Source organism: Lithobates pipiens, unplaced genomic scaffold (genome assembly GCF_037356315.1).
Source record: "Lithobates pipiens isolate NorthernLeopardFrog02 unplaced genomic scaffold, aLitPip1_a1.2 Scaffold_18, whole genome shotgun sequence".
In the NCBI taxonomy this organism is placed as follows: domain Eukaryota; kingdom Metazoa; phylum Chordata; class Amphibia; order Anura; family Ranidae; genus Lithobates; species Lithobates pipiens.
The window spans coordinates 512,344,431-512,360,042 of NW_027507758.1; the positions used below are offsets into that span (position 1 = coordinate 512,344,431).

Genomic DNA, 15,612 nt, shown 5'->3' on the forward strand with positions numbered 1-15,612 from the left:
AAACTGCACAATTTTGCTTGGTCCTGAAAAGAACTTACGGTTTTCATGTAATGTGTACTGGTTTCTTGTTCAATCATTTTTATTGTAAGTATATCAAAAATCTACAACAATACAAAAGCGCCTTGTCCCCCTGCGCAGGGGCTGTGACTGGCAACATAGAGAACATAAATGTACATACACAGCAAAAGCAAAGAAGGAAGGGCCTCATTCTCAAACAGGTATATCCAGGTATATCCAACTTAAACAAAACATATATGCATTTGGGGGAAAAACCCATTTGTGCCAAGGTGATTAGAACCTTTATGTCAACACCTCCTTAGTGGGCAGTCCTGACACCGATAGGCAGCCAAAGAGTGCTGGAAAACACACCAGAGCAGAGAGCAAGACAGGAGTGAGAGGGAAAAGTAAAGTAGAAAAGAAAAGTAGGGCTCCGGAGTTGCCCAAGACATCAATTAGAGCCAACCAGCGCTTGTCAGTGGGAGATCAGGGAAGGCATAGGCCAACCATGGTTCCCAGACCTCAATAAACTTGGCGTGTGTGTCGTGGAGAATGCTAGACATTTGTTCATTTAGCGTTATAATCGTAAGATGGTTCCTCACTCCCTGAAAGGGCACTGTGGGTTTTTTCCAGGCCTGGGCAATCGTCCTTTTGGCTGCTATGAACAAGTAAGATGCCAATTTTTGCTGAAGAGCGAATAGGCCCAGAATGGGGCAATGCAACAAAGTAAATTTAGCCTTCTTCCGAGTATTTAAATGGAATCCAAGGGACAAGGAATACAGCAGACCGAACACTCAGGACCAGAAGCCCATCAGTCGAGGGCAGGTCCACCAGATTTGTAGAGCACCCCCACAATGGGCACACCCCTGGAAGCAGCGATCACTATAAGCAGGGGAGGGCTGACAGCCTTAGGCCTGGGGGGCAAGTCCAGTCAAGTGGCCCACTTTAACCCCCAATCAGTTCACTATCTATGCCCACTTGGTATTACAAGGTTACCCATGGCTAGTGGCCAGCAGAGCCCCACAGGTCCATGGCCAGGTCCCAGCCCATGGGTCCTGCTCACCTCTGGGTCCTGCTGGCCACTGGCCATAGCCAGCTCCCATCAGGACCAACAGGCAGTAGCAGTGCGTCCATAAAGGGTGCAGGAGCGCCACCCCCCCCCCTCTCCTGTCATTCGCTCTCTCACATAGATAGATTCATGCATTGCATACCACAATAACACTTTATATGCTGCCTCTAAAGTGGCAATATTAAACAAACATTTAGCAATCTAAGACCAGGCCTTGCTCCCACTGAGCCTCAAAGGCAAAGTGATTTGATCAAAGATTGTATGGCTCAGAGCAGTGGGAAACAAAGTCTTACTTTGGAAGTTTGCAGTCAGGGTGTCCAAGCTGAGGTGTCCTCCCACACACCAATAGACAAACGGTCATCGAATATAAGAAGCAGCCGGCAACTCCATAACATCAAGCGTATTTATTTTCAAGACTTCGCAGTGAGTACAGTCAGCAGCAGACTAGTTTCGGCGATAAGCCTTGTTCAAAGGTAAAGTGAAGTTAAAGATGATCGTGGCTGCAGAAAAGAAAATTGCACCATCTATGGCTGACTTACAGAGGAAGTAAAGGCAAAATAGTTTTTTTTTAAAAAAGCACACCCTATAAGGCAAAGGCATAATATGAATAACTTACCTGAGAACGAAGCCCCCGAAGAGGTCCTCCGTCTTCCTCTTGGACGCTGCCATGTATCCCGGAGCGACTTCCGGGTCTCGCTGCTCCGGCGCTGTGATTCGCCAGTGCCGCCATGACGTCACTCCCGTGCATGCGCACGGGAGCCAACACTCGTGGCATATCACCGCGATCTGCGGCCTGCCCCAGTGCACCTGTGCGCCGTAGACAGCAGTGGCTGTCTTCGGGTAAATATCTCCTAAACCGTATAGGTTTAGGAGATATTTCTTGGGCCTACAGGTAAGCCTTAATCTAGGCTTACCTGTAGGTCAAAGTTGGTTGTAAGGGTTTACAACCACTTTAAAACTTTAATATAAAGGATTGAAACAGAAAGAAATTAAAGGGCCCTAGGTTATAAAAGACGTACTTGTTGATCTGGACACAACTGATGCCAAAATTAATTCACCAGAAATATTGACAGTTTGATTTTTTATTTCTTTGTACTAATAAGGTTTATTCAGAGTATGTGAAGTATTCTTAGTTATTAAAATGTATCTGACTTTTGCTGTTTCTATGTACAGTACTGTGCAAAAGTTTTAGGCAGGTGTGAAGAAATAAGGTAAGGTAACAATGCTTTAAAAATATATATTTTACTTGTTTATTTTTATCAATTTAAAAAATGCAAAGTGAGTGAACAGAAGAATAATCTAAATTAAGTCAATATTTCAATACCCTTTGTCTGCAAAACATCAATTCTTTTAGGTATACCTGCACACAGTTTTTGAAAGAAATAAGCAATAGTCAGCAATTTGTTTACTTTTCAAATTTGTTTTTTCGATTTCATTCAATTTTGAATTTGAACGTAATTTTGTTTTATTATAATTTATTTTGGATTCTTTTAAATTCATTCCTGTTGTGATTTGGAAATTCAAATACATCTGAATTTCCGGATATTAAAAAATTGTCAGATTGTAAATGAATTGCACATGTCCAATAAATAACACCTGGCTATTTTGCCCTGAAGGTCCATAATCTGCACTTCTTTTTATGTGGTGACAACGCTTTGTTATTCCAGTTGTTCTCCTGATTTGTCACCTTGTCACATATGCCCCTGCTAAAGACTGCAAATGGCCATGTCAGTCCACTTTGTACAGGTATGGTCCACCTTTGTCACTATCAGGAAGCTGGTCCTGAGCAATGATGTGCAGTGGACGCTGGAATATATGTACATAGTAAGTGGCTGAAAGATGCTGGAGGGATTCAGCAATGTTGTGATGCAACCAGGGGCGTAACTAGAAATCACAGGGCCCCATAGCAAAATGTTGTATGGGCCCCCCCCCCCCACCAAAAAAAATGAACTAATGCCATTAAACAACAGACTACCACACCCATGTGGCACAGTACCCAGGCAACGGCTTATATTAATTTTGAACAACAAAGTATGCAGTATACTCTATGCAGCCCCTGAAGGGAACACATTGCTGACCTCCAGGCCTCTTAACCAATTTCTGTTCTGTTATATAAAATGAAATAGTTCAACTCACCATAATGCAAAATCACTGGGATCCCTGAGCGTGTCACTTGCCATCATCGCCTGCCACCAGATGCAGATTGTAACTTGTCAAACGTTGCGGAATGTCACCTGCCACATGTTGCGGATTGTCACTTGCCAAGTCACCTGCCACACATTATGGATTGTCACTTGCCACACATTATGGATTGTCACTTGCCACGTCCTGGATTGTCACTTGCCACACATTATGGATTGTCACATGCCACGTCCTGGATTGTCACTTGCCACGTCACTTGCCACACATTATGGATTGTAACTTGCCACGTCCTGGATTGTCACTTGCCACACATTAAGGATTGTCACTTGTCACATCACCTGCTACACATTGCAGATTGTCCACTTGCCACGTCGCCTGCCACCAGATGCAGATTGTCACTTGTCACACGTTGCAGAATGTCACCTGCCACATGTTGCGGATTGTCCACTTGCCAAGTCCCGGATTGTCACTTGCCACATTACCTGCCACACATTACGGATTGTCACTTGCCATGTCCTAGATTGTCACTTGCCACGTCTCGGGTTGTCACTTGCCACGTCACCTGCCACACATTACGGATTGTCACTTGCCACGTCACCTGCCATATGTTACGGATTGTCACTTGCCACATCCAGGTTGTCACTTGCCATGTCACCTGCCACACATTACGGATTGTCACTTGCCACGTCCTAGATTGCCACACATTACAGATTGTCACTTACCACATCCTAGATTGTCACTTGCCACACATTATGGATTGTCACTTGCACGTCCCGGGTTGTCACTTGCCACGTCACCTGCCACACATTACGGATTGTCACTTGTCACGTCACGGATTTTCACTTGCCACGTCACCTGCCACATGTTACGGATTGTCACTTGCCACATCCAGGTTGTCACTTGCCATGTCACCTGCCACACGTTACGGATTGTCACTTGCCACGTCCCTGGTTGTCACTTGCCACGTTGCCTGCCACACCTTATGGATTGTCATTTGCCACGTCATGGATTTTCACTTGCCACGTCACCTGCCACACGTTACGGATTGTCACCTGCCACGTCCTGGGTTGTTACTTGCCACGTCGCCTGCCACACATTATGGATTGTCACTTGCTCTGCCACTTTCCTGCTGTGTCACAGAGTCAGCCAGCAGATTATCAGTCAGGCAGCAGAGAGATAATGTCATCTCTCTGCTTCCTGGCTGCCTGCACAGTGAGGGGGGAACTGCACTGCAGGGATGAGAGGGCGGTGAGAGATGATGTCATCTCTATGCTCCCTCGCCCGTCAGCTCCCTGATTGGCCAGCCCGCTCACGCCCACTCTCTCACCAGCGGACTGGCCACTCTCATCTGCCTCCCACTATCACCCGCGGAGCCCCCCCGCGGACCCGCGGAGCCCCCCGCGGACCCGCGGACTGCCCGCTCTCACCCGCGGTCCAGCCGCGGAGCCGCGGACTACCCGCGGGCCGCCCGCGGACCGCCAGCTCTCACCCGCGGAGCCGCCCGCGGACCACCCGCGGAGCCGCGGACTGCCCGCGGGCCACCCGCGGAGCCGCCCGCTATCTCCTGCGGAGCCATAGCGCCTGTCCTCACCGGGCCCCATTTGACTGCGGGCCCCATAGCGCATGTGCATGTAGTTCCGCCACTGGATGCAACAAAGGAAAATAACTGCATTATAAAAAAAAAAAAAATACAATTATTTATGATAAATGTTGCTTTAGAATACTAAATGTTATCAACTTTTACACACTGCTAACAAGTACTTTGAGTCACTAACCCAGTCATGACTGGTTCCGGGCGGTGCAAACAAACTGAAAAATACTGAAACCCCCCCATCAATTGCAGCATCATTGTGCCCATCAAACGCAGCCACATGTACCCATCATATGCAGCTACTTGTGCCTATCAAATGCTACCATTGTGCCCATCATATGCAGTCACTGTGCCCATCATATGTAGCCACTTGTGCCCATTAAACGCAGCCACTTGTGCCTATCAAACACAGCCACCATTGTGCCCATCAAACACATCCATTGTGCCCATCAAACGCAGCCACCTGTGCCAATCAAACACAGCCATTGTCCCCATCAAACACGGCCACTTGTGCCCATCATATGCAGCCATCTGTGATCATCAAACGCACCCACCTGTGCCCATCAAATGAAGCCACTTGCCCATAAAATGCAGCCAGCTGTGCCCATCAAATGCAGAAATGGGAACAGAGGGGTGCCAGACTGAGTGCAGTATAAATCTTATATTTAATAAAAACAAGTAGTAACTCACAGGTTAAATTAGATGAGTTCAGTATGTGGTGAAAATTGCCAGTTATGGAGTCTCATAAATGTCTTGCCTTTGCAGCCTGGGGCACTGGTATGATCTTACAGGGATCCAGAGAATGCTGGGAACCAGGAGGCAGGAAACAAGTAGCAGCTGGTCGTGACTTCACAGGAACAGGAAACGTGATTATTCACAGTGGCAAGGAATGCTAATGCATTTCGAAGCTACAGCTTCTTCATCAGACCATGATTGGCTGGCAAACCTGGCAGTCTTAAATACAGAGGAAATAGAAACAGAGAGATCTGATGGGCTGGCCAGCCCATCAATCACATATACAGATTTAAAGAGGTAGATGGTTGGAGACCGAAGTGAATGTAAATATGAGTAAAAAGCTTGCTGATTAATAGTGGAAGATGATAATTTTATGACGTTTGGAGAAATCGATCAAATAATTGAATAAATACATAAATATAAATGTATAAATATACCTCAGATTTAAAATGAATACATTTTTATGAATAAATTAACTAAAAAATGAATTAAGAAAATTATTAGCAATTGTTAATCAATTATTATAAAAATTATAATGACTTAATAAAATGGTGAGAATGGAGGAAGGAAAGGACTCTATGCTAGATATAATATTAAGGTTCTAAGTTATATCATGACCAAAAATACTTCTCAAAAGGATAAAATTGAATCTTCAGATAATAAATGGTTAATGGGTAATGATGGTAATACCTACTGGGTACATATGTGTGCACACATATAATCATACATATACACAAATACAATAAAAGCTCATGCATATACATATCCACATACCAGCACGTGCGTGCAGTTGTAAACATGTACATGTGCAACAAACCCATGTATACACGTGAGTATATGCAAACATCTTTCTGTCCCAATACTCTCTAGAGGGAACACAATATTGTACAAAAAAAGAGAGGCGGGGGCAAAAAAAGGAGGGGGTGGTAAAAACAAAAGGGGTGGTAAAAAAAGGGGGTGTTTAGTGGAGAAAACTGGGTATCCACCCACCAGTAACCGAGCGACCCACTGAGGCATGACTGGGGGAAAATCACACCAACACCTGTTAAATAATAGTGCTGATTTCAATCTCCTTGTTTATTCCTCTAGGCGACATGGTATCCAAAGTGAAAATCCAATACGTTTCCTGACGACGCGGCCTTTTGAAACGTTCTGCTGGGGTAAATTTATTTGGAATTGATTCAAGGACCCAAACTTTTAGATCCTTGGATGATTGCTTATGATATTCTAGAAAGTGGCGGGGGACACTATGTTAGGGAGACCAGCATCGACAAATCTGCAATGTTCCCCAAATCTGTCTCTGAGGGCCCTGATTGTATGGCGCACATATAGGATGCCACAAGGGAAAGCTAGACAGTAAACCACAAACATGGAAGAACAGTTATGGAAGGTGTTGAATGTGATTAGTTGTTAGGTGTTAGTTGAATGTTATTGGATATAGATTGGGAAGATTTAATTTAGCTAGGAGCGACTTTCCCTTTTATATTTGGAGCCTTCCTATAGGCAAATTGTGGCACTGTAGGAATAGTGTTTTTTAAGTGTGGGTCTTGCTGTAGTATAGACCAGTGTTTTTTTTTTTAAATGCTCTCCATTTTCCAGTGTTTGTTGTGATATTGAGTTATGAATCTTGTTCCTACATTTTCTTGTGATCGCTGTTTTGATTTTGGAAAGTCATTGGTATTGTAAACCATATGAGCCTGATCAATGAGGTCTGGGGGTAGCCTTTCTCTATAAATTTCTGTTTGAGATGAACACTGATTGAGATGAACAATTTCTGCATTATAATCCTCCAACCTAGTGCAATTGTGCCGTAACCAGCAAAATTTACTTTTGGGGACATTTTTAACCCATCTTGGATGGTGAAAGCTGGTGAAATGTAAAAAAGAGTTCCCTGATGTGGGCTTGGTGTAACTTTTAGCTATAATTGTGGACTCTTGGTGACTGAGTTCCAAGTCCAAAAAACAGAGAGAGGTGGCATTTTTTTTCCAAGGTAAAAGAAAGACCGAAGGTGTTGGAGTTGCCAACCATGGAGTATTACCATGGAGAGTATTACCACCAGTTATTCTCTCTACATTTATCAATTCCTCCAACCTCTGGCCCAGGCCCTTGTATATCCGGGATGGTACCCATCTCCTAGAGTTATTACAACCATATACTTGGGAACCAACATATCTGTGGGTATCGTTGGATGTGTGTTCATTGTACACCTCGTATGTACCGTATGTACCTCAATCCCGCATGAGTTTGGAATACAGGCGGTTTTGCATTTTTTATCTGAGGACAGTGACATTAATTGCAGACAGTCACAGTTTATTCTGAAAGCGACCAGACTCTACCTGGAACATAATTACTTCAATTTTGAGGATGATTATTACCTTCACAATACTGGGACTGCTATGGAGGCAAATTTTGCCCCCAGTTATGCAAATCTCACGATGGGCCTATGGGAGACCAGGTGCATATGGGAACATAACCCATTTGCAGTGCACCTGGTCTTCTATGGGTGCTACATCGATGACATTATTATCATCTGGGATGGTCCTCTTCATACTGTACAGAAATTTCTATCACACTGCAACTCCAACACCTTTGGTCTTTCTTTTACCTCGGAAATAAATGCCACCTCTCTTTGTTTTTTGTTTTTTGGACTTGGAACTCAGTCACCAAGAGTCCACAATTATAGCTAAAAGTTACACCAAGCCCACATCAGGGAACACTTTTTTACATTTTACCAGCTGTCACCATCCGAGATAGGTTAAAAATGTCCCCAAAAGTCAATTTTGCCGGTTACGGCACAATTGCATTAGGTTGGAGGATTATAATGCACAAAGTGTTCATCTCAAACAGAAATTTATAGAGAAAGGCTACCCCCCAGACCTCATTGATCAGGCTCATATGGTTTACAATACCAATGACATTCCAAAATCAAAACAGCGATCACAAGAAAATGTAGGAAGAAGATTCATAACTCAATATCACAACAAACAATGGAAAATGGAGAGCGTTTTAAAAAAACACTGGTCTATACTACAGCAAGACCCACACTTAAAAAACACTTTTCCTACAGTGCCACAATTTTCCTATAGGAAGGCTCCAAATATAAAAGGGAAAATCACTCCTAGCAAAATTAAATCTGCCCAATCTATTTCCAATAACATTCAACTAACACTCATTCCTCTGGTGGGCATGTTTCAGTGTAAAAAATCCCTGTGCCTGACTTGTGCTCATATTCAACATGGTCAAAAATCCTTTGCTCATAAGGGTAAGACATTCACATTCAACACCTTCCATAACTGTTCTTCCATGTTTGTGGTTTACTGTCTAGCTTTCCCTTGTGGCATGCTATACGTGGGCCATACAAGGGCCCTCAGAGACAGATTTGGGGAACATTGCAGATTTGTCGATGCTGGTCTCCCTAAACACAGTGTCCCCCGCCACTTTCTAGAATATCATAAGCAATCATCCAAGGATCTAAAAGTTTGGGACCTTGAATCAATTCCAGATAAATTTACCCCAGCAGAACGTTTCAAAAGACCGTGTCGTCAGGAAACGTATTGGATTTTCACTTTGGATACCATGTCGTCTAGAGGAATGAACAAGGAGATCGAAATCAGCACTGTTATTTAACAGGTGCGGGTGTGGGTGGATACCCAGTTTTCTCCACTAAACAGCTCATATTGGGCAACAAACACAAATTTGCCACCGCCCCCTTTTTTTACCACCCCTTTTTGTTTTTACCCCCCTTTTTTTGCCCCCCCTCTCTTTTTTGTACAATATTGTGTTCCATCTAGAGAGTATTCGGTCAGAAAGATGTTTGCATATACTCACGTGTATACATGCGTTTGTTGCACATGTACATGTTTACAACTGCACATACATGGAGGTATGTGGGTATGTATATGCATGAGCTGTTATTGTATTTGTGTATATGTATGATTAAATGTGCGCACACATATGTACCCAGTAAGTATTACCATCATTACCCATTAAACATTTATTATCTGAAGATTCAATTTTATCCTTTTGATAAGTATTTTTGGTCATGATATAACTTAGAACCTTAATATTATATCTAGCATAGAGTCCTTTCCTTCCTCCATTCTCACCATTTTATTAACTCATTATAATTTATAATAATCGATTGATTACCAATTGCTAATAATTTTCTTAATTCATTTTTCAGTTAATTTATTCATAAAAAATTATTCATTTTAAATCTGAGGTATATTTATACATTTATATTTATGTATTTAATCAATTCATTATTTGATTGATTTCTCCAAACATCATAACATTATCATCTTCCACTATTAATCAGCAAGCTTTTTATTCATATTTACATTCACTTCGGTAACCAACCGTCTCCCTCTTTAAATCTGTCTATGTGATTGACGGGCTGTTCAGCCCATCAGATCTCTCTGTTTCTATTTCCTCTGTATTTAAAGTAGATGTATACTCTTTTTTTTTACTTTTACCTACAGGAAAGCCTATAATAAGGCTTACCTGTAGGTAAAAAAAAAATCTCCTAAACCTGTACGGTTTAGGAGATATTCCCCTCGGTATGCGCCGCTGACTGCAGCGGCGCATGCGCACAAGGGGATTCTCGGCTGAAAATCCGTCAGTGGCCGACCGGCCGGGATGAAATCTCCCGCGCGCATGCGTGGGAGTGACGATATCGCGGCTCTGGCCACTCACAGCGCCGGAGCCTCGATACAAGGAAGAAACGCAGAGGAAGCATGTCAGCTCCCTCGGCGTGGATCGGGCCAGATGTCGGGGCCTTGTTCTAAGGTAAGTATTTCATAATGAGCTAGTATGCGGTGCATACTAGCTCATTATGCCTTTTGCTTTGTAGGTGGTAAAGAAAAAAAAAAAACATTAGCGGGTTTACTACCGCTTTAAGACTGCCAGGTTTGCCAGCCAACCATGGTCTGATGAAGAAGCTGTAGATTCTAAATGCATTACCATTCCTTGCCACTGTGAATAATCACATGTCCTGTTCCTGTGAAGTCATGTTCAGCTGCTTCTTGTTTCCTGCCTCCTGGTTCCCAGCATTCTCTGGATCCCTGTAAGATCATACCAGTGTCCCAGGCTGCAAAGGGAAGACATTTATGAGACTCCAGGACTGGCGATTTTCACCACATACTGAACTCATCTAATTTAACCTGTGAGTTACTACTTGTTTTTATTAAATATAAGATTTATACTGCACTCAGTCTGGCACCCCTCTGTTCCCATTTCTACACAGAGCTCATCGCTTCACTCTAAGGGAGCTGCCTCCAGGTGCTAATCATACAAGATCTCGGATCATTTATGGACATTATGTTTTAAACAAATGTTTTAATATTATTTGTGCTTATTCACACACATTATATGTATACCTATATTTCAGTTGCTATATAATTTTATGTTATCACCATATCTAGCGCCACTGTTCACCCCCATCAAATGCAGACACTTGCCCATCAAATGAGGCCACCTGTGCCCAACATATGCAGCCACCTTTGCCAATCAAATGCAGCCACCTGTGCCAATCAAATGCAACCATCTGTGCCCATCAAATGCAGCCACCTGTGCCCATCAAATGCAGCCACTTGCCCAATCATACGCAGCCATTGTGCCCATCAAATCCATTGTGCCACCCTAGACCACCAGGGAAATGACAGTCAGTGCCCAGGCAACTACCAATCAGTGCCAAAGTAAAATGCCTGCCAGTGCCACCAGTGATTCCTATCAGTTAAATCTATTAGTGCCACCTAGCAGTGCCGTCTATCAGTGCCACCCATAAGTACCCATCAGTGCATCCTTTCTGTGCCCACCAGTGCCGCCTATCATTACCCATCAGTGCTGAATATCAGTGCTGCCTATTAGTGCCCATCAGTGCCGCCTTATCAGTGCAGCTTATTGGTGCCCATCAGTGAAGGAGAAAACTTACTTATTTACAAAATTTTATAACAAAAACAAGGAAAAACTATTTTTTTTTTCAAAATTTCCGGTCTTTTTTTATTCGCTTAGCAAAAAAAAAAACAGAGGGGATCAAATGCCACCAAAAGAAAGCTCAATTTGTGGGAACAAAATTATAAAAATGTAGTTTGGGTACAGTGTAGCATGACCGCGCAATTGTTATTTAAAAAGTGACAGCTCTGAAGGCTGAAAAATGGCATGGGCTGGAAGGTGCGAAAGTGCCCTGTATTGAAGTGGTTAAACTGTTGGTTGTTGATTGGACATGGACATACCTGAGAACATGAAAAAGATGTATTAACAACAATAGTCAGTTACATAATGCAACTGACATGCCATGCATGTAAGTAAACTGCTGTGTACACCCAATCCCAAGTTATGTAATCTATTATGTTTCTGCAAATATTTCAAAAAAAAAAAATGTAATTTAATGATAATTTTTTTGCATATACATGTATTTTTATAGAGCAGACAGCAGGTATTTATAAGATGACTGCAACATCCAGAGATCGTGGAGTTCAAGAATGCGTTCCTGAATTTGTACAGATGAATAACCTGGCCTGTGAGTCTGTTGGAGGAAAGGTAAACATGATAGTACAGGATTGTTTGAAGATGAACGCCGAACAAATCTAAAACACATCATGTACAGCCCAGTTTCCTCCCCACTTCTCAAATTATTTTTTTTCATACTTGCCTTCTCCAGATGTTTTTAGGCTGGTCATGTGCCACACATGGTCTTCTTTTACTCCTCTTTTGGTTCTTTTCTAGCAGTAGATAGTCCTCAGTGATGAACAGAGCAGTTCTGATGTGATGACACTGTATCACTGTAAGTGAGTATAGAGCATTGTTATGACAGCCCCTTGGGGGTGGGTCCATGATGCCCTGCCCTCGCAGAATGTTCTCTGATGATGGGAGTTTTTTAGCCCAGAAGATTGAGGACCTCTAGTGGAATAAGGAAAGTACTGCAGGGGATAGCATTGGAAGGGAGGTGAGTATTTCAGCCAGGGGTACTTTTTTCTTTTAAACCCATGCTGGGAGACTAGCAGGTGTTTAAAACAAAAGTCTAGGTACCAGTCAGGCTCTGATGCAACTTACTGTGCATGTGTTGACAGCAACATGCTGACAGAGGGAAAGAGTAATGGCTCTTCAGTGTACCGCTGTTCCTAAAATGTTCAATAAGCAGCCTGGGGTGTTATATTGATCAAACTGCGGAGGTGGAGGATTTGGCTGTGCTGTCTGAGATAATACGTGAATGGCAAGCCTGGCTGCTCAGAATTATAAATTTTCTGATAGTTAAAACAGGTCATATGTATTTAACAGCTTCCCAACCAGCCACCACAGTTGTACTGCAGCAGGTTGGCTCTCCTGCACGAATCGCTGTCATTGTATGTTGGGCGCGTACACAGCGATCTGTGGGCACGCCACTGCAGACGTGCGCATGCCCACTCGCTAGTAAGGGAGAAAATCAGCGGGTCAGCCACCCACAATTGTCCACAGAGAGGCAGTACAGGGATCTGCCAGTGTAAACAAACATATCCCCATTCTGTCAGGGGAATTGAGTGAGATTGTCTGTTCCTAGTGATTAGAAACAGCAATCTCTCTCTACTCCCTGTCAGTTCACTCTCCCCACAGTTAGAAACACCTCCCTAGGGAACATTTAACCCCTTTGATCGCCCATGGTGTTAACCCCTTCCCTGCCAGTGTCAGTCAATTACAATGTCAGTAATTAAATTGCATTTTTATAGCACTGATCACTGTATAAATGTCATTGGTCCCAAAAAAGTGTCAAAATTGTCCACTCTGTCCACCGCAATGTCACAGTCCTGCTAAAAATCGCAGATCACTGCCATTACTAGGAGAGAAAAAATAAAAATGCCATAAATCTATTCCCTATTTTGTAGATGCAATAACATTTGCACAAACCAATCAATATATGTTAATTGGGATTTTTTTACCAAATATATGTAGAGGAATATATATTGGGCTAAAATGAGGAAGAAATTCGTTTTTTGAAATTTTTGGGGGGATATTTATTATAGCAAAAAGTAAAAAAAATTTTTTTTTTTTCAAAATTGTTGCTCTTTTTTTCCTTTAAGTGCAAAAAATAAAAACTGCAGAAGTGATCAAATACCACCAAAAGAAAGCTCTATCTCTGGAGAAAAAAGGACATCAATTTTGCTTGGGTACAACATCACGCGACTGCGCAATTGTCAGTTTAAGCGACACAGTAACGTATTGCAAAAAATGGCCTGGTCAGGAAGTGGGTAAATCCTTCCGGGGCTGAAGTGGTTAAATTGTATATTTATCACTCAACCCCACCATCTTACTCTCTGGCTCCTCTCTATCGTTCCTCTTCAGTCAACTATGACTCTGCATCTGTTCCAGTGTTCCATGGTCAACTGTCACTCTTCTCTCCCTCTGCCATGAATAACTTTGACTCTGTTCAAATATGCTTCCCAGTACACAACCAGCTACCTCCACTAGCACACCACAGGTCTAGGTTTGGCCCTAATGTTATCTCCTATTTCCTCTGTCATGGTCCATGACCAACTCCAACTCAGTATATTGTGCTAGTGGACTATTATAAGCTTCAATTCAGACTCCCAGTGGTCTATATTCCGATCTCTTTAGGCCTTGTATAAACCCTTAGCTACCCAACTAAAATATTGTCTGATTGGCCAGCGATGCTTACCGATGTGTTATAAATTGCTCAGAGGCCAAAAAAATTCTTCCAAAATGTACTCTTTCGTGAACAGGCACATGTTTGCTAGCAACAGTAGATTTGGAGACGCTTGTTTGTATAGGTTATGTAGGGGATTTTTTTTCCATTTAAAAAAGACTGAATATTTCCATATTCCTTTTAAAATTGTAAGCAGTGAAGCTTACAACATGTACTTGTACATGTACGTAAACAAGTTATTTTTGGAGTGTTTCTGTCCAGTGACCTGAAAACTGCAATGTTAAGCATTAACACACTGCTGTCTTAAAGTTATGTAAAAAACCTTTCATGCAGAAACATTTTTCCTTTTTTTACACTTTGGTCAAAAGTAAAAATGATGTACATCTTAAACTGAGAACAAAAGTTTATTTTTCTAAAATTTGCATAACATAACATTAACAGGTTATCCCTACTTCCTGGATAACCCCATAGGATTGTATGTTAATAAATGCTTCATACCCTGCAAGGCCACAATTCTTTTTATCCTCCTCCTGTGAAAAACAAAGTGATTGAAAATCTTCATATCTGTTACAATAAAATCATGGTGAAGAGGTTCTGGGTAAATTGTCCTGTCACAAAATTGCACCCCGCTAAAGGCATGGTATGGTGAGATTGCTCATACAAATGCCTAGTTCACAATACACTGTGAATTTAGTTAGTTATGTTTTTTTCAGCTGGGCAGGCTAGGACATGCTTGAAAGTTGCAGCATATGAGTGGAACGCCCTCTACATGTTCTTAATACTCCCATTTCCCCTTTCAATTGGCAGAATTATATTACAGAAAAGTGTCCACAGCGCAAGCATCAATACAAGCATGTAGTTATTTATTGGAGAAATAAAAGCGCACTTACATGTAAATAAACAAGGTTCTGCTTCAAGTGAGAGAGCTGTGAGCAGCACATCCGGCTGACCGGCAAGACCAGCTGTCATGCATGGATTTCCAGAGCCGCCAAGAGGAGTTGAAGTTGGCAGCTGTGTCTCCCTGGACCAAGGCAACAAGCATTGAGAATGTAAGGGGGCATATACAGTGCCTTTCAGAGGCCTGGCCTCCTTTTTCAAATATGCACTATCTTGGTACAGGAATATTTTTTACACTGGCGGCTGGAAGCTGGTAATGCAGGCAGGTAATGGAATTAAGTTTGACAGGTTTTAAAGAGCCAATCAGCTGGCGGGGACAGGATTGGTGCATGACAGTTAGAACTCAAGGTATACAAACACACTGAACAATTAGCATATACAGACTCGGCAAGATATATAAAACACAGAGGAAAGGAAAAAAGGCAAGAACAGACGTTACAAAAATAACAGGAAAAATTCTAATGTTATTGGTACAATGATAGAAAGTAAATTGTGTACAACACTATTTCAAAACAATATGTTTATAAAATATGAAACATGAAA

The 15,612-nt window shown here is 42.4% G+C and overlaps 1 protein-coding gene across 1 annotated transcript in view; it reads left to right on the forward strand.

The window, feature by feature from the left end:
- The window catches only part of ALLC (allantoicase), a 52,667-nt gene that overhangs the window by 2,070 nt on the left and 34,985 nt on the right, over positions 1-15,612 (forward strand). The window contains exon 2 of the mRNA XM_077488735.1: positions 11,959-12,074. Coding sequence (XP_077344861.1) covers positions 11,982-12,074 — 93 coding nt within the window. The 5' untranslated portion in view covers positions 11,959-11,981. The remainder of the gene's footprint in view (positions 1-11,958; positions 12,075-15,612) is intronic.